This window comes from Thunnus albacares, chromosome 14 (genome assembly GCF_914725855.1).
Source record: "Thunnus albacares chromosome 14, fThuAlb1.1, whole genome shotgun sequence".
Taxonomy (NCBI): domain Eukaryota; kingdom Metazoa; phylum Chordata; class Actinopteri; order Scombriformes; family Scombridae; genus Thunnus; species Thunnus albacares.
In genome coordinates, this window is record NC_058119.1 from 14,854,022 (window position 1) to 14,876,064 (window position 22,043).

The window sequence follows — 22,043 nt, forward strand, 5'->3', positions numbered from 1 at the left end:
GCCAGTCCTCGATGAAAGAAACTCGGATCTACTTTACGCGGCTCTAGGAGCAAAATGGGAGGGACCTTGTGGTTTGTAGTGGAACTTTGGCTCAAACTTCTGCCATGGCTGCAACGGTGTGGACGGATCGAGGACGGAGGGCTGTGACTGCTGTGGGGACAGTGACCAGATCCAAATCTAGTTCCAGTCACACCGCATTCAAATCCCAGTATGACGCGCTAGTCATCGGTGGAGGTGAGATCAGTGGACTGCAGAAAAAACAAGTGCAGAAAACACAACAGCTATGCCATAACAACCCACGTCGTACTCTGCAATGTTAACAAAACTTCCCAGCTATTTTATATGTATTTTACAATCAAAGTGATTAGTAAGATTGTCTATCTCATTTCGATAAATTCCCTTTTATCAAGTGGCTCTTGATATGTATTTAAATGGTTTGCAAGATCACAGTTACCCATGAATTGATCAAATTTGGACTCATTCAACTTAAAAATGACTGCAGAGCAGCTTTCACAAGTTAATAGAGTTATTTCACTCATGATTGCATGCATGTTTTTTTTAATAAAACAATTGCAAGCAAGTCTTCTTTCTTAACAAAAATTTTACTGAAACTTGAATTTGAACAAATTGCAAATGAAGTTGAGCCTTAGGCTGCTCAGTAATTTGAATTTCTGTTGGGAATTTACATTTCTAGAGAAACTGTCTGACACATTTTCTATTTCATTGCAGGACACAATGGACTGGTGGCAGTGAGTTCCTTTTTTTTCCCTACACATACACTGTGAGTCCATGGTTCAGCCACAAGGTGAAAGGCAGGAGCGGATCAGTGATTTTAGTGAACCGAGGCAAACTCAGTCATGGGGCATCCTTTGTGCCTTATTTTCATGCTTTCTCTAATTAAGAATGTCGGTATTGGTGCTGGTAGAAGTAGCCTACCCAAAACTTTAAACTATTAATACCACAATGAACATAGTCTGTTAAAAGCAAAAGTCCTGCATTCAAAAATGCACTTAGGTAAAAGTGCAGAAGTATTATTAGCACAATGGACATAAATTTACTTAATGCCTAAGATGGAGCTCAATTTAACTGCTTCATATACTGCTTGATAATTTAATCGATAATAATGCATCATATTTTATTTGTTGATCAGATACTTTTTGTGTAATATCTTAATATGTAAAGTAACCAGTGACAAGCTGTCAGATAAAAGTAGTAGAATGACAAGAACAGTGTTTCCTCCTGAAATAGAAGGAACTGAATCCCTCCTAGTAGAAGTAGAGTAGAAGTAGCTGATACAGTTGCATAAAATGGAAATATTAAAGTAAAGTACACATACCTCATAACCGTAAGCATAATACTTGAGTAAATTTACTTGGTTACTTTTCAGCATATGGAAGTTGATGGTTCCCATAAGTGTAATCATTAACCAGATTTTTCCTCTTCTTCTTTGATATGAACTGCTCACTGAACCAGCCAGTGCAAAGTAACTTAATTCATTTGCTCAAGTATTTTCTACTTGTACTTGCACATTGACAGTTATTTTTTAAAATGTGCTTTTGGGGGTTTTTTGTAAGTAATTTCAGGGTATAATGAGTTAGAATAGTAATATAATTGTATATGTTTCATATGGGCCTAGCTTGCCTAATGGTAAAGCGCTGGGTAAAGGTGATGTAGGCAGTATTCCAGAAACCTGGTTTAGTGAAAACTCTGAGTTTGATAACCCTTAGATGAGGGAAACTCTGGGTTTTCAGTTCCAGAAAGAGAGTTTAATTAAACTGTAAGTTTGTTACTCAGGGCCTATCTTAAGTTACCACTTTTATGCGGTAGTCAGTCGTTTCTTTGAACATCAGGTTTTGCCCTCACATTCAAATATTACACAGCGTGAACCCTCAGCTCAGAATAAAACCTCTGCATGCTCTTCTTTTATAACATTGTGACTCTGTGCACATTTATAAGGCAGCTGTCAGGTTGTTAGAGCAATTTCTGCACTGAAATGTTTGTTGCACATAATGTGTAATCTCAGTTTAAATTAAAAGAATCAGTATGAAGCTTTAGACACATAAGATCAATGAATAATTATCTCTATCACTCATGATGTGATTGGTCGTACTGATTGAACATTCCTATCATAGTTTTCATGTCATATCGGAGATTATGTTCATATTTCTGAGTGAGCAGGATTGTGGCGTACCTGCGGACTTTAAGGTTTTAATATTAAATGTAGTTTGAAAGTGAGTCTTTTAAATAGGATGTAGATAGTGTTCATGTGTTTTAACAGCATTTCAGTGATGCTGTTTAAATTTACTACATTTGTTGAAATAGTGGAAATATAGTCACTGAATACTGTTGAGCCAACATCCAAATAGACGTCTAAACATTTACTCTCAGTTTGAACCTTCAACTGCTAATCACCAAAGTCATTATTACTGGCTCAGACTGAGCTTACAATCCTGTCTCTATGCAACATGTGTCTTATCTGTTTGATTTATATTTTTTTTAATCTTCAACTATATTTTTCATCTTCAGTTGCTGCCATGTCTTTTGTCTCCATCAGATTAAAGCTGAATAAATATATGTAAAAATGCAATGTAGGCTATAGCCCAATACACAGTCAGATTCCACCTCTTTATCATCCATTAAGTAAATTAAAGTCTGGTAAATGGTGAATTAATGGACAACATGGAATAAAACTTTATTGTGTGAACCTATTGACACTTTTCCCTGCTCTGACTCAGGTTCTGTTATCTTTTTTAAAGATAAATGGTCATCGTCCACATACACACACATTAATATATCTACCTCCACTGGATTAAAATGGAGGCTCTGCCCTTTATTTACTTGTTGCCATGGTGACTCGTAGTATCAAAGCTCCACTGATGATGTTTTTTTTTCATTCACCATGCACGCACTTAACTCAGAGTGAACATACTCAGAGTTGACTGAACTGACTGATCAGCTGGAACTGAAAACTCAGTTTTTCATCTCAAGGGTCATTAAACCAAAGTTCAAGGTTAGGCTCAGAGTTTGTTGAACCTGCTCTCTGGAATAGACACGTGGTGTTTGTGTGTGTGTGTGTGTGTGTGTGTGTGTGTGTGTGTGTGTGTGTGTGTGTGTGTGTGTGTGTGTGTATACAGGCTGCCTATCTTCAGAAGGGAGGAGTGAAGACAGCAGTGTTGGAGCGCAGACATTTGCTTGGAGGAGCAGCTGTGTCAGAGGAGCTCTTCCCTGGTATGGTGGCCTCTGGCTGGGAAACAATCTTGGTTCAACCCAAGTCTTAAAGGGGTGGCTCACCTAAATTAGATACATATTAGTATTAGTAATAGTATTTAGTATCAATATTATCTTGCCATGTAGTTACTGCAGTGAGAACCACTTTCTAACTACTAAATAGTCTCATTGAAAACATTTTACAGCATGTTCTCAGGATTACAAACACTGGAAAGATGTATTGTTGAATTTTCTAAACACATGTACACATGCAGTCTATCCCTGAAATGTTCAGCACGTCCCTATCAAATCACTCATGAAAGCATTGTTTTCTTGTCAATGCTTTCATGATTGAAAAGCAGTACCAGTTCTTTTGTTTACACACAAGTTCCTTTTTTCAAGAATGTCTGGACACTAGACAAAAAGAGCTCCTCGCCCATCATGTTCCTGAAAATAATAACAGACATCTTCCGCCATGTACGCCTACATCCGGCCTTGCCCAATCTTCTTCTTCTTCTGTTGAGTTTTATGGCAGTTGGCATCTTTAAGTGTTTTATTGCTGCCATCTGCTGGATCGTTCTTTTGCCCCATCTATTCTTGCATTGCCACTGCATGTACGAAAAGGCACAAGACGGAAATGTTCCTGAATGTAGCTGCATGTGTGAATAGTGAAAATCATTAGCGCTGCCTGAAAGATTTTACCAGTAATTTACCAGGAACTATGTGTGAAAGAAGCTTAAGTGTAATTTTCCAGTGCTGTGAGCAACATAAACAAAATTCCTTTCACCTCTATCGTATTGAAGTGGAGGCAAATCTCAGAGATGGATATCTTAAAACTTGGCAACATACCGGTAAAACCAATTCTATCTGCATGACTAGATACCATAAAGGTAAGTGCAGAAATACGTGAAATACGTGGGTGAACTCACTCTTTAATGGTGGAGGAGATTTGATTTTGTATATCGGCTACAAGCAAAGAAGCTATAAGAGATTGAATGAACACCATCTGTGTGTAATCTGGCAGATAAACAGTTTTGTCATTTTTACATTTATTGCTTCACACACTGTTTTTAATGTGTTGTGTCAAGCGATGTTGAAAAGCAATGTACATTATTTTATCCCTGTAAGAGTAATAACACTCTCATGTGCAGGTTTCCGCTTCTCCAGGTGTTCCTACTTGCTCAGTTTGTTAAGACCACATATATACGCAGACTTGGAGCTCAAGGTAAACACAGAAAAAAATAAGATCACACAGCAAAGTTGCATAAATTTATTAATTCAGCTGAATTTGTGATATTACTTTGTTGCTGCTCTTAATTTTTTTTAATGTTCACTGTAACTTTTCTTTATCGTTGTGCCTTTGCCCTCAGAAACATGGGCTGAAAGTGTATATGAGGGACCCCCATGCTTTCACCCCCATGTTGGAGGAGGGGGTGAAGGGTGCCCCACCAAGGTCTCTCACCCTGGGCTCAGATCTCGTTATGAACCAGAAGGAGATTGGTAAATTTTCACAGAAGGATGCAAAGGTGATTTAGACAAGCTGTATATCACGTAGGAGTCTGCATTTTACACACCAGTGCTTATAGATTTATGCTCTTGTCAAAAAACACACTGCCTCTCCTTTATTTCTCCACCAGAGTAAAGTTATTCCACCCTTTTTCCTACTCTCACCTACATCTTGACACATTTTTTTGACATGTACCCAGGCTTTTCCAGGTTTTGTTGAACACCTTGACAAGCTAGCAGCAGCTATCCACCCTCTTCTGGATGCCCCTCCTGTAGACATTCCAGGTGTCACTGCTGGATCACTGAGGACGAGGCTGGCTGCAGCTAAAACACTTATGCCTATTGTCAAATGCGGTGTGTTGGAGGATGCATGTCTGGGGAAATAACTTTAAACTCACTTTAGATGTCTGATAAACAAATTATTCATCATGCACTCATTTTTTTTTCTTGCTAGGTCTGAAATTGGGCAGAAACATTCCAGACTTATATGAGATTATAACTGCACCAATAATGAAGGTTTGTTATAGCTAACACATAGTTTGACATTACATACTGTTGTCTATTGATGGCATCATGACTAACTCATGTTTTGTAATTTTAGATCCTCAATCGGTGGTTTGAGTCAGAGCCACTGAGAGCAACGCTGGCTACTGACGCTGTGATTGGAGCCATGACCAGTCCCCATAATCCTGGTAGCGGGTGAGACTCATTTTAGGGCATCCTGTGACAAACAAACACTCATTAGAGATTATATTGCACAGAATTAAAGTGAAGTCTCTAAAAGTGTGATTTCATGGCCTCACTTTGAAGGTATGTGCTCTTGCACCATGTGATGGGAGAGTTGGAGAAGGAGAAGGGAGCATGGGGTTATGTGGAGGGAGGGATGGGAGGCGTGTCCCAGGCTATTGCCAGCGCTGCTCGATCCTATGGTGTAGACATTTTCACTGAGAAGGTAATGTGGTTTTGATTATATATATTATGGCATGGATAAATGTGATTTGAACTGAAATAACATCATTCTATTTGCATCTTAGTCTTCATGCATATAAAATGTGTCTCATCGGCAGGATGTAGGACAGGTCCTGGTTGGCCCTGATGGTGCTGCTGGGGGAGTGGTGCTTAAAGACGGCACTGAGATCCATAGTAAAGTTGTTCTTTCAAATGCAACCCCATACGTCACCTTCAAGAATCTCATGCCACAGGTAATAAAAAAAAAACGCATGTAAGGACTGCACTAGGCTTTGATTTATTCTAACTTCCTGTTTTCTTTGTAGGGTGCTCTTTCTTCAGAGTTCATCAAAGCTATTGATCAGATAGATTACACCTCACCTGTCACCAAGATCAACGGTAAAACTTTTCTGTATCTGTCATGCTAATTTCAAATCATGATTTTATGCAAAAGTTCTGTAGCTGTTAGTTGTTGTATGTAATTGTTTTGACTGTTAAAAATGACTGTTATAAATAAATGTATTATCTATTATCCTCCAAAGGTTCTGACTGTTAGATTAGAAGAAGCTGCCTCTTAGGCTACAAGCTGCGGGATTCATTGTCTTAGCTCAGTGCAAGCATTGTTTCTCCACCCATACGCTAACCATGTGTAGATGCATTGTTTATCCATACTTACACTATTGTTCTGGTGTTGTCCTGTTGTTAGGGGAAGGTGTAAGACAATGGAGACTCAGCACTGAGGCACAAACAGATGTAGTCTATCAGGAAGGACCAGCTCTTAAGCCCTCCACTCCTGTGTACAGTATATTATTACAGTGTAGGATTACGTCACTGCCTAAGCTCTTGGTAATGAAAACACGAGTTTCAAAGTTTGGGGTTTTATAAAACTGTGTAAAGTACACATTGCTAAGATGTTGAGAGTTCTTCAGCTTCCTGTGTGTTGCCATTTGTAGCTCCCTGCTTACTAATTACAGTAGAGCCTGAGCTGTAGGGCTTTATTACTCAGGAAGTCGTTGCTCCCCACAGATCTTTTTTGGCGTGTTGCTTCTTAGACTTTATGATAGTCTTCATGCTTTGGTAGAATTTATTTTCACATTCTTAGCTTTAAGGTAAAAGGGATTAAGCACAGCATACTGAATTAGAGTTGTCATAATTGTAATGTACATTTACATTTGGCAGGTGCTTTTTCTGACTAGGTACAAATGCAGTGACAAATAGTGAAAAGTGTGTTTTTTAATTTTTAGTAAGTAAGAAATGACTGGAAGTTGACAAATGCATAAGAAATACCATAGACAACAAGAAAATAGTGCAACAATCATCGACATGCTAAAACATTTACCTAAAAACATTTACACAAAACAAGGGGCTCAAGTGTTGAATGTCTGATTTCATTTATCATTTTCTTTGTTTTGTTCTAAACAGTGGCAGTGGACAAGCTACCAAACTTCCTAGCATCTCCCACACCAGATGATAAACCTGGACCCCACCATCAGTGCTCCATTCATCTCAACTGTGAAAGTGTGGACGTACTGGAGACTGCTTACAAAGAGGCCATGAATGGACGTCCCTCAGCAAGGTGCACATATCCACACACCCCTACATACGTGAGCACTTAAAACATATAAAATGTAACTGCTCATATAAAATTCAACCATATACATTTACTTTTATGACATTTGGCAGACATGACCATGACCATGAAAGAAATACTACAGTAAGTAAACATTTGTTATGGATAAATATGTTTCAAATAATGTAATCTAATCATACTTTCCCTACTGTAGCAAATACATTAAGTTTTGGGTGCTTGTTATTATAGTTAGAGATAAGCCTCACAGCAGCAAAAAGATACCACTTATCGCAGTTAATAAAACAAAACTTTGAGTGCTTAGCTCAAAATGTCTTTCCTTACAACATGTATGTATTAAAACTATAAGATAAGAGTGCTTTGTACTGTATGTGTGTAGATATTTCCTCCACAGCCTGGGTTGTACACATGTCATTTATCTCATAGATAACGCTAAGCCTCGAATAAGTAATAAATCCTCCTGAACAAGAGGTCATCTTTTGCTGAAAATGTTCATACTTCAGTTAATATAGTTTGCTTGCTGGCAGCTGACCATGTAACCTTTACCCAAAAGTTGTATCAGAAGTCACTTGATGAATCTTGAATATTCAACAGCTGGAGTTTCAACCCTCTGAAACTTAGATTCTCTCACTGTGAGTTTTTGTCAACAACTCACCCACCCTTCACTCCCCACCATCTTGTCTCATCTTATCTTCTATTCCTGCAGGCCCATGCTGGAGATGACCATTCCTTCCGCGTTGGATCCTACTCTGGCTCCCCCTGGCTGCCATGTGGTGTCACTGTTCACCCAATTCACCCCGTACCACATCGAAGGCAGGGAGTGGACAGACCAGGACAGAGAGGCCTTCGCAGACACTGGTTAGAAGAACAAAGTGGTCCAGGACTACTAATAGGACAAAATGTTCCAAAAGTGTACATTACCTCTACACATATTTTTAGGATATTTATTTCACCCATTAATTTAAAACTCCTCAACTTATAGTGTGGTAAATATCTTAAAACTGATGGTTGAGCTCTAATCCATATTTTTTTACTGGTGAAATTCAGACAAATTCAAGTATTTTCTTCTTCCAAAAACACAGAGAAAGAGCTTTTAAATGTGAACTGATAAACTTGTTTCAGTAATAAAGCACCTGTATGTGTTTGTCTGCCTCTTTAGCTTTTGACTGGGTGGAGCAATACGCCCCTGGGTTCAAAAAGTCAGTGGTGGGAAGGGACATCCTGACTCCACCTGACCTGGAGAGGATCTTTGGGCTCACTGGAGGGGTACACACTGTAGACATTGTGGAACTGAACAGCTATTTGAATGTTGATTTACAGCTGATTTGTTTGACACAATCAAATGTTCACTGGATGAGGAAGTAATTTGCGTCCTCGACAATGTTCTTTCATTCGCTATCCACTTAGGGACAGACCTGTTCTATAAGCAATTAATGGTTACAGGGAGTTTTACCACAACAAGTGAGTCAGAATCAAAGTTCACATCAGCAAGTGACACTATTCACTGTGTGGTATTTGCTAATGTTTTGTTGGTTATGACTTTATGAGGATGGCATCATTAAACAAATGGCAGGCAGCTTTTTTTTTTACAAAAAGTACTTATATCATGAAACTAAAAGAAACATTTGGGTCTGTCATCTTTACAGAATATCTTCCATGGATCGATGTCATTGGACCAACTCTACCTAGCACGACCTTTGCCCTCACTCTCAAACTACCGGTCACCAATTAAAGGGCTGTATCTATGTGGCAGTGGCGGTCATCCAGGTTTGCTTTTAATTCTTGTGTATAGTGTACTGTAGTATGAGTTTAATCATGTATGTTATGTTGTTTTGTGTTGGAAGAACACAAGGAACCTTTGGACCTTTGGATGAGATCTTATCCTGGCTTCTGATGATGATCACCTAGTGATGTCAAGTGGCTGAGTGAACAGTTTATGATTTCCCTAAACAGAAAGAGACCAATTCATTTGTATATTTGTTTCTTTAGGTGGTGGTGTGATGGGGTCTCCCGGCTGGAACGCAGCACTTACTGTAATGGCTGACCTGAAACGTCGCTGAAATCTTAGAGCCCTCCTTTGTCTGATTTGTTTGAATTTGACTATTTGTAGCGATAACATTCAACACTCACTTAAGTTATCTGATCTATCTGATGCACCATGTCATGTTGTGCATCCTGTATGTAAGGGTGTCTGATTAATTAATAACAGAGTTGACATTGGATGGTAGAGACGATGAGAGATTGAATAATAATCTTTACAGGCCATCCGTACCAAAATCTAACTAGTGAAAAAGAGGACATCATTCCTAATATTAAACATTAGCACAATATTGCTGCACAAAAACCAGGTGTGACAACACTTATGAAGTCATCTAGCAGAAAAACAGTGATACCAACACAACATAGATGCATTTTTAAAATAACATGTCGCTATGAAATTAACAGCCATAACTGATAGTGTAATGATGGAATTGATGCACAGTGCAACTTTTTACAACTTTGTATGAATAAATTCAAATGCATTCAAGCAAATGTGTCGCATCTCCTTTAAACTATGCAAAGTGATTGTGGTACCAGTGCTTTTATGTGTGTCATTCTCTACTGAGACTGATGTGACATTTTAGGTGATTGAAATGTAATTTATATAAAGCATGAGTCTGCAGAGCAGTATTGCCAGTTCACATATTCTAAGTATAAACATAAAACAACACAAGACAGTTGCTTAAATGATGGGTTCACAATTTTTCAAGTCTAGTAAGTGTTATTTCCTAATTTCTTGTGTAGAAAATGGCTATTATTCCCTTCAAACTTTGCTTTTGTAACCAGGACAGTGATATTGTGAAATTTACCTATTTCCAATAGGGAAATGGGCAAATTTGCACATATTCATTCACATAAACAACAACATATGAATTATGAGATATGATGATGGGAGACTGAATTTGGGGGCTGATTCGTGGTAGTGATTTACAGTATAATTGTATGTCTTGAAAACTACACCTAAATCTTTTGTGGTCACTTTTATATGAGCTTAGTATAAATACATGTTACTTTTGATTTATATGTTGTTTTTTATGACTTTATGTGAATGAAAATGTGCAAATTTGTTCATTTCGGCATTGGAAATAGGTAAATTTCAAAATATCAATTCCCAGGTCACAAAAGCAAAGTTTGAATCGAATAATAGCATTTTCTATACTTTTTAGGTATAAGCAATTAGGAAATAACACTTGACTACCCAGGAACAAAAATTACATAGTGTGATCCCGTGGTTCACCCCAAACTGACACAAATCAGACCACAGATCGCCCTCTGACAAGATTTTTTTTCTCTTTTAGATGTTTATTACAGGAAGTGTATGAAATCTATACCAAAATAGTCATACATTCTGTCATTGTGTTACTTATGGATGGAATTACATTGAAAATAAATTATTCCCCTTTTTGCAGGGAACCCCCTCAAGGACCCCTGGGGGTTCCCGGACCCCACTTTAAAACCACTGATGTAATCTATAATGGTGTCCTGTGCCTTTAAGACGCAGTCGATAACGGGGTCCTGTGCCTTTAAGACGTTGTTCAGGGTGTACCCAGCGTCGCGTTTGACGCTCAGGAAGTGGACTAAACCACCTAAGATTCCCGCAGATTCGATAACGATAGTCCCGATGTTACAAACGTGTCCACACTAACCTAAATATTTGCTTAAATATTTTTGGTGGGATATTGAAGACGATAATGCTGGATGGTTGCGCTCATGAAATTCACCAGAGACATATGCAGGCTGTTGGGTCTCGGGAGCGGTAAGAAACGTCCCACTTTTCAAAACTTTCTAAACTCAACCATAAGTTAAATCGATAATGAGCCGCGTGTGACAATGAAACTGTGGTTAATAATCTCACTCGTGGTTTGTTAGACGTTTGTTTGTGCGATTATATCGCAAATGTCATTTGTCGTCAAATTGTGTTCTTGGGCAGACAATGAAAGTTCCCCTCTTGCCAGTTACACCCTTGCTTGCACCACTTCCAAGTTTGCGCAGTCGGTGCCATAAAGTTGGTGTATTAACGTATCTGAAAGACACTTTCACATACTTTTAATTCATGAAACAAGTAATAACAGCGCAGACAAGTCAGAGTATGCCTTATGCAGAAAGATATGTTCACAAAAAGCCAAAACTTACACAGTTTATAGAGAGTGTGAAGTACATTCCCTGGTACATGTTGGTATGATAGCAATGCCTCAAATAGGTGACAAAAGCTCTGTAGCCCAGAATCTGCTAAGTGGTACAGCTCAGGCTATTTGAGCATTAAGTATGTGTCTTTAAAAAGAAGTCATGTGCCCACACTTTTGTTCCTCTTCGTTTTTTTCCATGTAAGCGTGTTTCCTTGTAGTGCAAACTGTAGAGCAGGTCGGTTTACTAACTTAAAACCACATCAGAGGCGGATGAGCATCCTATTAGGCGTCAACACATCTGATGGGGAATTTAAGGTGTATCTGAATGAGTCTTTTCGATTAATCTGTTTACAATCTTCTAGATTCAAATATCAGAGAACAGTGAAAAATGCCCATCACAATTTCCAAGGGCCCTATATGTTTTGTTTTGTCTGACCAACAATCCAAAGCCCAAAAAGGATTTTTACATCTACTATGTGATATGAGGGAAAGTAGCAAATTCTTACATTTGAGAGCCTTAAGTTATTTCCTGTTGATCACTAAACGATTAATCAGCTAATAATTGCACCTATAATCTAAACCTACAACTGCTTCTGTTTTCTTTTAATGTCAGATTTTCAGATTATTACTCATTAATGTGGTTAGGCTAAACCACATCAGAGAATAGACTGAATACTTTTCTCTTGCTTTGTGGGGTTTTTTAGTAACAAACTGCTGTCATGTCACAAATTGGCCATGCCATGTTTACTATAATTGCCACTTCCCTTTTTTTTAATAAAGAATGAACTACATCCACAGCCGTTGTACCTTGCAGCCATGCACTTGTTGTAGGAAGACTGGTGATTCATTGAGTATCAGTTCACAAAATGACTTCAAAAAAAATCAAACCACTGACTAGACTTTGTAGTGATTGTTTTAATGACAAGGTTATGTTCTCTTTTTCTGTTTTGGTCATGCCGTGTTGATGATCAGCAAAGAAAAAGAGCTGCAAAGCTGATTTCATGGTTTAAGTTCCAGTCCATGATGATCCACTGTTGTATTTTGCATTCCTGTGGAAAGAGCTCACCTTTCAGCTCAACGCTAATTTAGGCAGTCTCCTTCAAGGAGAGAAACAGAGACTCTTTTGTTGCTTTTGCCCACGGATCTTAGATCATTTATTTGTTAAGAGAACATTCCTTTATAGTAAAGATTTAACAAAAAGCCAGATTCAGCAAATGGGATGGAGCTGCACTTTAGTAGTGGTGGTGTCTTGATATCTGAGTAGTGAGCCAAACACAGACAGCTGAAATTCCTTCCACTTTCTATGCATGTTTGGAGAGACAAACTCCTCGCGATGGTAGGATGGTAGATTCTTAACCAAAGCCAGCTAGTCATAGATCCACAGATACAAAGAAATATATTGGCATGCACATGGATCAAGGATTAGATACTTTTGTTGTAATTATAGAGAGCCCTAGAGAATAAATGGAGAGAGAATGAGGAAGCTCGGTCGCTGCTTGTCATCTCATTTTGCCACAAGAAATGTATTATGCAAGACAGCATTTAGAGAGCAAAACTGCAATGAACAGTAGGAGAGCTGCAATCAATCCCATGCCTCGCGAGTCACAACATGAGTCACAGACCAAGTATGAATTTGTCACTACTCAGGAAACCTTTGCTGAACAAATTGAAATCTGACACCACACCAGCTCCCGCATGGTCCAGTGTTTTGCTTCCTTTTTGTCTTGTCATTTGTCTGCTGCCATTGGGCCTAAGTCAACTACAGCGTTCTGGTTTGATCTGATCTACGCCCCCCCCCCCCCCTCCAACATACACACACATGCACACGGACACAAACCACATTCAGGGCAGTGGTTGTTTTGTTTCTATTTCGTTTTTTTTTACCAAGTTTCTAAAAAAAGGTATCATTTTTTTCAAAAAGCAATAGCCGAAAGCAGCTGTTTGTTGCATGTAAGGCTTTTGGTAGTGAAAAAATGAAGAGTAAACATTCCTTCTAAAACCTAAGAGAAACAACTTGAATTAATCTCAGTGATTTTTCTGTTCTGTCCATGTTTTTGTCCCATGTTGAGCTTTCCTGGCTCTTTTTAAGGAGAAACCATTACATCATCTTTCCTGTCTCCACCCATTGCCATTAAGACTTATGCTTTTTGTTATCAGAGGTCATAGTGGTTAGACTTGAATGTGAATGGGGAAAGAAGGAACATGTTTGTTTGTTATCCAGATAACCAATATTTCCTTTGTTTGTGTGGGCAGGTACTTAAAAAACTCCTGGTTCTCTCACAGATGTACAGTCACTTTCCTCTGATACACAGTGACATTTTTTAATTACATAATTGTTATTATTAAGGCCAATTCTGTACTGTTGGTACCTCCTCTTTTCTTTTTATGAAGGATACTTGCTGCCGGTGATTTCTCTTCACAATTGACAACCAGTTAGAGATTTGCATCGGACACAGAAGCAAAGAAATGGGTCCAGTTATGCCATCAAATCAAATGTTTATACTTCTCATCTCATATTTCATAGGCACCAAGCATTATGCAATTTGTGTTGGAGAGTTATTCCCCCTCCGTGCGCGGGGTAGTGAAATTTAATTTGATAAAGATGTGCTGGTCAAGATATGTTACAAAGCTGAACATGAACAGCTACACATTACAGATGGATAGAGCTGTTTCAACTGACAACATATCTGCTCCCAAAATGTAAAAAATGAAGACTGCAGAAGCCGGTGTAATCAGGTGTACTTCCCAACAGGCCCCCCTGTTCAGCAGCAGGAGGAACAGATGGACTGTGGTGCCGCAACCCCTGAACCAAGTGATGATGCCACTTTGTTACAGGTAAACAATTGAGGTCAGGCTGACAGGGCATTGTCAGGACTGTAAGGGTGAAGGTACAAAGTGTCATGTGCAATTCTGTGTGTGTGTGTGTGTGTGTTCAGGATGCATTAAATGGAGAGGAGGATTTGAGTGAGGAGGAGAAGGTCAGACGGAGGGCAGAGCGACGCAGAGCCAAGAGGAAGGTAGGCACACAAACACTGCACCCCTTAAAGATCCTACTTGTTGCACCTTTTAATAAGTAGAGTTTATTATGCTACGTATGATGGGTGCAGTCATCCATTTTCTCATGTCTAAAGTACCGAATCTGTTTCAGCGCCGTAGGAAACGTAAGAAGCAGGAGCAGGTTAAGCAAAACGAGAGTGCTGAACAGGTAACAGTCACATTTCCTTCTGGGAGCGTCCTACATTTGCTTTTGCTTTGAGTAGCTGGATATTTATGTGGTCTTTCACATTAGGATGATGAAGACGAAGACGGAGGTGCGGAGTCTGAATTGGATGAGAGCGAGTCAGAAGCAGAGGTTAACGCTGAAGAGGAGAAACAAGTACAGAAAGAGGAGAAAAAGGAGGCAAAATCAGTCGCCTCACAGAAGTACGATACCGCTCCTCTCATGGCTCCCTCAGGAATCAAAGGGCATCAGAAGACCCAAGCCAGGTCCGCTGAAGAGGTGAGGACAAAAATAAATTAAATCCTCTTTCGCTTGCTTTTTCAGTCATTACGCCTGAGATACACTACCTGGGTGAGCAGCACGTGTGCGTCGTGGAACCTCTTGCTTTACATTTTGGCGTCCATGTTAACAGGTCAGAGCAGCCACACAGCCTGCGTGAGACGCACAGCTGCAGCGGCACGTCATCTAGAGATTCAAAGTCTCGCCTACTTTTTTCTGTGTGACCTGCGCGGTTTTTAGCAAAAATAGACGGTGAAACTGATCTGTTTATAACCATGTTGACATCAAACCAGCAACATTACATCTTTCACTATAGTTTCAATGTCTATATCTGTAAAATATGTCACAGACATGAAAACAATATAATGTGTCAGCACTGCAGGTCAGCCTGCGTGGTGCGCGCAGAGAACCTCTCTGGCAGGGAACTCCAACGCAAAGAGTCGCTGACACACTGAGCTTCTTTTCTCGACTTCTGTTCGCGTTCTGTGATATTAGTTCAAACTGTGACTCATGCCTGTTTTACGTGCTTCCAGACGGAGATTTGGTGTTGTTATTTTCCTTATTTATTGTCAGTTTCCCCCGACAGTCAGTTTGGAGGTTTGTTTGTAGAGTGTGTTTGGCTCATTTGGGGAACTTTGTCATCTGGAGGGAATTTTTTCATTTGGAGTGATAACAGCGGCAGAATAATCAATATAATCAATAAAAAAACAAACAAAACAAACCTTGTCCTGTGCATGTAGCCGACAAAGAAGTAGCCCCAACCAGACCCTACCGTGCCCGTCAGAAAGAAAGTCCCTTTCTCCTTACATATTTATTTTGTTTTTCACAATTTGAGCACACGCTTCTTAACCTTTTTCTGTCTAAGCTAAATATAAATAAAATTTTATAATGAAATGATATGAAACATTCTATTATCGATAACCATGATCAAAGTCAAACTCTATGTAGAAAGATAGATGGCAGTAGCAGCGCCACAGCAGCAACACTGTCTGTGTGGACACCACATGCATGCGAGCCGCAGCAGTTCAGTGATGCACATGCACTTCTCAGGTAGAGGTAGACAGTGTGTCCCAGGCATTAGCCATCCACACTCACGAGTATGCAGGTTTTAATTCTGGCCAAACACGACAGTAGAAGATGTAACTAATAAATGACCCCACCTCTTGTTCAAATCTGTCAGTCAGCTGCTGTAGTATTGGTTTGAAATCAAAGCCTAAATACTTGTAGGCTTTAATGGCACATGACTGAACAATCACCAATGTCTGTCTTCCTGTTTTCCACAGGAGCCAGAGTGGGATGTGAGCAGTGCCTTCTTTGCTAATGCTGCTAGCCATATCAAACCCAAAGGATCATGTCGCAAGTCCAAAGAAAACAAGGAGAACGAGGACAGGAGAGAGGTGAATAGATAATGATAGACACTGTGAGATCAGAGCTCATGTCATAACTGTCCACTGTCCACAACAGTGTGTTCCTCTAATAGGTCCAAAGTCTGATGTGTGGAAAATACACTTTGGACTGCAAAAGCTTTAAAAGCTGTGTGTGTGTGTGTGTGTGTGTGTGTGTGTGTGTGTGTGTGTGTGTGTTGACCTACTATACCTCAGCTGTAGAATGAATCATCACCTTTGTCATGTAATGCATTACATTAGGCATTTGTCAGTAACAAAACAAAACCTCAACAAAAGGCAGTTTTTATTGTTTTTGTTGTTTTGAAAAATTATATATATATACACACATGCAGTAAATTTATTTACGCACATTGCATGTGTTTGATTTGAAAAGGCAAACCCAATTAGAACGTTGTCTACTGAAAATGTTGAGAAGCAGATCATTGAATACATTTTCACAGCTGTGAATATGAACTGATGAAAATAATAATTTTCTTACAGACAAACGGAACTGACACCATGACTAAGAAAAGCGCATCACTGACAGGTAAAGAATGATATCTGTGTAATAGGGAATTTAACTTCTTTTACTAGGTTATTCATTGACAGAGACACAAAGCCCTAAAGGAAATTATTGATTACCCATTCCTTTGTACAAACATGTCAGCGTGTGGCACTGCGGTCAGGTGAGCCCTTGGGCTACTGACTCACCAGAGAATTATTTACAAGGCTTTTCTTTTTTCTCTTGTAGAAAAAGGGATAAAGCTTGTGCAAGAGGGGCAGTACTCGCAAGCTGTCAGTATGTTTACAGAAGCCATCAAATGTGATCCAAAGGATTACAGGTACATCATCTGTGATCATGACTTGCTTATTACAAAGGGGATAGAGACATTTTAGACACATGTAACATCATTATTTTTCACTTTTCAAAAACAACTTCCTGTAGGTTCTTTGGGAATCGTTCTTATTGCTATTACTGCTTGGAGCAGTACCCTCAGGCCCTGGCAGATGCTGAACGCTCCATTCAGCTGGCACCAGACTGGCCCAAAGGACACTTCCGCAAGGGCAGTGCTCTAATGGGCATGAAGGTGGGAACAGGCCACTGTGGCCCTAGTATTATTAGAACGGAAGAAATATCTACTGAATAGCTTCTCACAGGCCTTTACTGTGTGATAAGACTCACTGACAGTTTTGTGTCTGATTATCTGCATTGTAGCGGTACAGTGAGGCAGAGAAGGCTATGGAGCAGGTGCTAAAACTGGACAAAGACTGTGAGGAGGCCGTCAACGACCTGTTAAACTGCAAAGTGCTGCAGTTAATGGTAAATACACTTGTAAACAAAGTGTCTTTCTCATAAGCCTGTTAGCTGCGAGTGAAAATAATCTGTCAAACCTCAACTGTCTATTCTTGACTCTTGACTCCTAAAGCTTTATTCCTTTGACTGTATGTTGTTATATTTGTGTTTTATATTTTTTCTCTCTGCCCCCTTTCATCAGGAGCTTGGTTTTGATGAAGTGCAAAGTGTCCTTTTGCTGGAGAAATTCTCAACTGTGCAGGCTGTTTTGGCATCTTGTTCAGATGCTGCCAGGGGTAAGATCACATGCAAATATTCAATATTATATTTTACAAGGGCCTTCATTTTCTCTTTTGTGACAGTGGAAAGCAATGATATAGAGAATATGCCATATGTTAAAATCATTCAGCTTGGAAGATTTTATTCTATATATTCAGTTATTGAAGATTTTTTTGTTTTGCAGCTGGGAGCCAAGATCAGTCAGTTGTGCAGCCAGGGTAGGTCACTATTTGTTTGTCTCATCAAAGCTTGGGGTCCAGAAGGGGTGGTGGTTAAAATGTTTTTTTTTCATCTGAGTTTACATATTTATCTTTACAGGTTGTCTTTAGTGTTCTTCAGAGAAATATGAACAAATTATATATCTGAACTGTGTTTTTATTGCTTTCAGTCATGTTTTTTCTCTGTCTTTCCTTCAGAAGCCCTTGCCCATCCCTCTGGGTGGGAAATGTGACAACTGAGCTAACTGAGAAACACCTATGGGACCTTTTTAAAATGTATGACCCTAGTCCAGCCAAATATTTGATCTACAAATTTATGAGTTGAAACCAGTCCATATAAGCACAATGTTCCTGTTCCTAATTCAATAACTGGACTGACATTTTAAACACTTGCACAAAAACATGGACATTAATATTTAACCAAGATGGTTGTTGACTTGTCTGTTAAGTTGTTGACTTTGCATTGTAGGTATGGTGAGATAGAGAGTATCCGTGTGCTGCATGAGAGATTCTGTGCCTTTGTCAATTTCAAGAATGCAAACATGGCAGCTCGTGCAATGGAGAAACTAAATGTGAGTACTTGTTGGTTCCCCTCTTTGTCAAAGCTGTTTTAAATAACAGTATTCTGGACTCATGGTTGCAAATATGCTTCCCCCCCCTACAGGGTTATTGCATTGAGAACACACGTTTAGTGGTGCGCTATCCTGACCGTCGCACTCAGAGGGTCATCCCTTTCCCACTTAAAACCTGTCTTCCTGTCACACAGCAGGCAGGAGCAGCTGCTGGGTAAGAAGCACTCCTGCCTCACTGTATAGACTGTCCAGTTCACTGAAATCACAGAGTTTTAATCGTTTTTATACTTAATGTGCTTCTGCTGTGTCTTTGTCTTTTAATTTATGTCATCCTTCTCTGTGCTCAGACCTCGAAGGCGTGGCCCAGTGAACGGAGATGAGTGTTACTTCTGGAGAACCACCGGCTGCCATTTTGGGGACAAGTGTCGCTACAAACACATTCCTGAACAGAAAGGCAAGGACAGGAAACCCTGGCAGCCTTAAACTCAGTTTGCTTCAGTAGTGTGCAGGAAACTAGGATGCACAGAGAGCGGAAGGAACCGGTACTAAATGGACCAGGTTCTCTGGGCTAAAAATACTCACTATGGCAAAATGGACCAGAATATTCAAAGGATCAGAGCCAGCACTCTAAGGCTCTAAAGCAGGGATAGTCAAACATGTGCCACAAAGGACTGGGAGTGTGATGGTTTTCACAATACTGGATGATATTGATTATCAGTTCACCATTTAGCAGATTGGAGCAAAGAAAACACCCGGTGTAGTTTTTGTTTGGAATGAAAACCTTCATATTCACAGCCGCTCTTGGCATATGGTGATCTATCCCCGCTGTAAGGGATACAACATAACGTCACAGGCCTACTACAGAAAGAGGAAGTTGAATTGTTGAATATACTAAAAAAAAAAAAGAAAAGAAAAAAGATTGCCTCCGTTCTGTACAGCGGTGATGAAATGATAAAGGACTTTAATCCTTTAGAAATGCCAATATACAGCAGTGTTTCTCCCTGTTTATAATGTACAGTAACTTGGCCGATACTTTCACTTGTAGTTTGTACATCCACCACTTCTCGCATCAGTCTATGGTTTAGACTGATGTTTCCATTCATACTCTCTGTTTCTGTGCCAAAAATAGTATATTTTCCATCAGACCAAAGACTTACCAACAGATTATTTTGACATTTGACATTTTAGTACTTCCCCTACCTAGATATGTTTTTTCTCTTTTAGCCAATAAGCTACAGAGGCCCAGTGAGGAGCCTTTGGACTGTGCTATGTAGCCTTTTACAGTTTAGATGATTATACATGAATAAGTGGATGTATGTGCCACAAATTGGACTTGAAGGATGGAAAAATTGTATGTTTGATTATGTTGGATTAGGTCCATATTTCACATTATTTACTTATTGGCTGCCCTTTTGTTAAAAAGCTTGTGGGATGTAGAAGAAATAATAGAAACACCTGACGATATCATGCAATCCAATAGAATAAATACTACCTTTATGAAGGCTGTAGTGTTCAGGTTTTGTCGGGACTGTGTCAGAGAGGTATTGTTTTAACTCTATGGTAAATTTAAGGCCATAGATTTTGGCTTTGTTTTATTGGATTGCATGATGTGTCAGGTTTATCAAGTTCTTCAGTCTTCATTCCCTGTTTTGTGGCCTGTAGATGAGCTGAGGCATATATCTGTGCACCCAATGCAAATGAATGGCCTTCATAAGTTTTTATCATAGCTTTAGAATAATAGTCCATGTAATTTCTTGGTACATTTGCATAGTAAACATCACAGTGCTTTCTGTCTATGCAAAAGAAATGTAGCGACTTGATTGTCTGTTCTGTTTTAGACATTCACACCTACCACGTATGGCAAATGCAAGTCTGCCCGAGGTTATAGGTTGTTGTTGTCTATGACCGACATGCCGGTCACATTGATAAACTAATTCAAACTACAAGACAGTGCCTTACAAAAAATCATGCTCAGTCATGTGCGCACACACAAAGTCACGTGTGTAAGGTGATGCTCTTACAGAACTCTTGAAAAGCAGTGTTTTTGACCCTAGGGCCTCCATTTCAGTATTTCAGTGAACCAAAGAATGCTTCATCTGATGGCTCTGAAGTAAAAACAGCCTTGTTATTTCATGAGTTACAACACTAGACATGCATTAAAACTCATTGGCATGGGTATGTATCATCCACTAGACAAGAATTACAGCAATGACATCTGGTTCAAGTCTACACTACATTCATTAGTGTACTATGCTCAGCATAGTGACAGTATTTATTTTCCTATTTATACCTATGATTTTTTTCAACATTTTTTTACAAAAAAAAAAACAAACCTTGGGAGCTGAATTCTGCTTTTTAATTTACTGGCCACCTTCTCTTCTCACTTTAGGGTAGGTTAAAGAAATGTATTTTCTACAAATACAGTTTTCCCCAGTTTATGTCTGGCCGTAGAAGGCAAGAAAGTGTTTGCTATTTGTAGTAATTGGTGTGAACACTGTCTCACACCTTACTTCTGCTTTTCATGTATTACTTTCTGTCTTGTGGCTTAAACTTGTGAGAAAGGAATTAGACACCAAACTTCAAGACTGCACTTGTTGAACAAACTTGCTTGTTCCTTTATGTAATTGGTGCTGTTAACTGCTGTGGTCACACATTGCATTTAATTTTGTAGTCATCAATGGAATTCATGGGTTGTTACCATAGCATCTTTTAATTTAATCTAATACATATTTCCACATTGGACAAGAGGTTTCCCTGGGTTTGTTAGTAATTTGCTGTGTTTTTAATTTTCTTACCCCTATTCAAACTGCTATTTCAGGAAAATGCATTTTTAATTATGTTGTATACATTAATAACCTGAGCACTGCAATCTTGTTAATCTTCCAAATATTTTGTATTATCATTACTGCACTGCAAAAGAGTCTTTTATATTTAATAAATGTATTTGAACCACCTATTTCTCAGTCTCTATGTGAGTAATGTCAAGAACTGGGGCAGGGGATATTTGGTATGCAGTTTTAATGCTGATAACTTGTAAAAAAAAAAAAAAAAAAAAAAAAAAAAGTTTCTGGCTGTAGTGTGTGTGGTTTTCCTGCCTTCCACAAGGTGGCAGTGTTGTACATGCAAAGCTGGCATTGAAACATATCACTAACTCAACCAGCCTATACTATGCATATTTAATCCTGTATTTTTTGATCTCCTGGATGCAAGATGATACTTTAAGTAATTCCTGATGCTTATAACCCAAAAGACTTAAATCAAAGCAGACCAGCCTGGTGTGGTGGACATATGGTAACCCTGTCATCACTAGTAGGATGCACTTGTGTGGCCAGCATGAAAGATGATGTAGGGAATCTGTAACCATCCAGATCAGTGGGAAAT

At 39.2% G+C, this 22,043-nt stretch overlaps 2 protein-coding genes and 1 long non-coding RNA gene across 5 annotated transcripts in view; 2 read left to right on the plus strand and 1 right to left on the minus strand.

The window, feature by feature from the left end:
• On the plus strand, positions 1 to 9,776 carry pyroxd2 (pyridine nucleotide-disulphide oxidoreductase domain 2). 2 transcript variants are annotated; one of them, XM_044372521.1, is made up of 16 exons: positions 5 to 234; positions 730 to 749; positions 3,135 to 3,228; positions 4,359 to 4,432; positions 4,578 to 4,733; positions 4,914 to 5,067; positions 5,168 to 5,229; positions 5,315 to 5,412; positions 5,524 to 5,665; positions 5,781 to 5,915; positions 5,988 to 6,060; positions 7,084 to 7,237; positions 7,956 to 8,107; positions 8,409 to 8,515; positions 8,896 to 9,016; positions 9,239 to 9,776. In XM_044372521.1, the coding sequence occupies exons 1-16, from the start codon at positions 105 to 107 to the stop codon at positions 9,307 to 9,309; spliced, it is 1,743 nt and encodes a 580-aa protein (XP_044228456.1). In that variant the 5' UTR covers positions 5 to 104; the 3' UTR covers positions 9,310 to 9,776. The 2 variants fall into 2 exon arrangements, with proteins under 2 accessions (XP_044228458.1, XP_044228456.1); XM_044372523.1 differs by lacking the exon at positions 8,409 to 8,515 and having other exon boundaries at positions 1 to 234; positions 9,239 to 9,330.
• LOC122996818 overlaps positions 3,209 to 22,043 on the minus strand; it is a 22,780-nt gene continuing 3,945 nt past the window's right edge. Inside the window, exon 3 of the long non-coding RNA XR_006407085.1 lies at positions 3,209 to 3,291. This is a non-coding gene — a long non-coding RNA (uncharacterized LOC122996818). The remainder of the gene's footprint in view (positions 3,292 to 22,043) is intronic.
• Positions 10,842 to 21,618, plus strand: zgc:123010 (uncharacterized protein LOC641500 homolog). 2 transcript variants are annotated; one of them, XM_044372524.1, is made up of 16 exons: positions 10,842 to 11,045; positions 14,168 to 14,250; positions 14,352 to 14,432; positions 14,564 to 14,620; positions 14,705 to 14,914; positions 16,198 to 16,311; positions 16,801 to 16,846; positions 17,051 to 17,141; positions 17,246 to 17,387; positions 17,516 to 17,620; positions 17,796 to 17,889; positions 18,057 to 18,090; positions 18,289 to 18,366; positions 18,560 to 18,662; positions 18,755 to 18,876; positions 19,010 to 21,618. In XM_044372524.1, the coding sequence occupies exons 1-16, from the start codon at positions 10,988 to 10,990 to the stop codon at positions 19,143 to 19,145; spliced, it is 1,554 nt and encodes a 517-aa protein (XP_044228459.1). In that variant the 5' UTR covers positions 10,842 to 10,987; the 3' UTR covers positions 19,146 to 21,618. The 2 variants fall into 2 exon arrangements, with proteins under 2 accessions (XP_044228459.1, XP_044228460.1); XM_044372525.1 differs by having other exon boundaries at positions 18,292 to 18,366.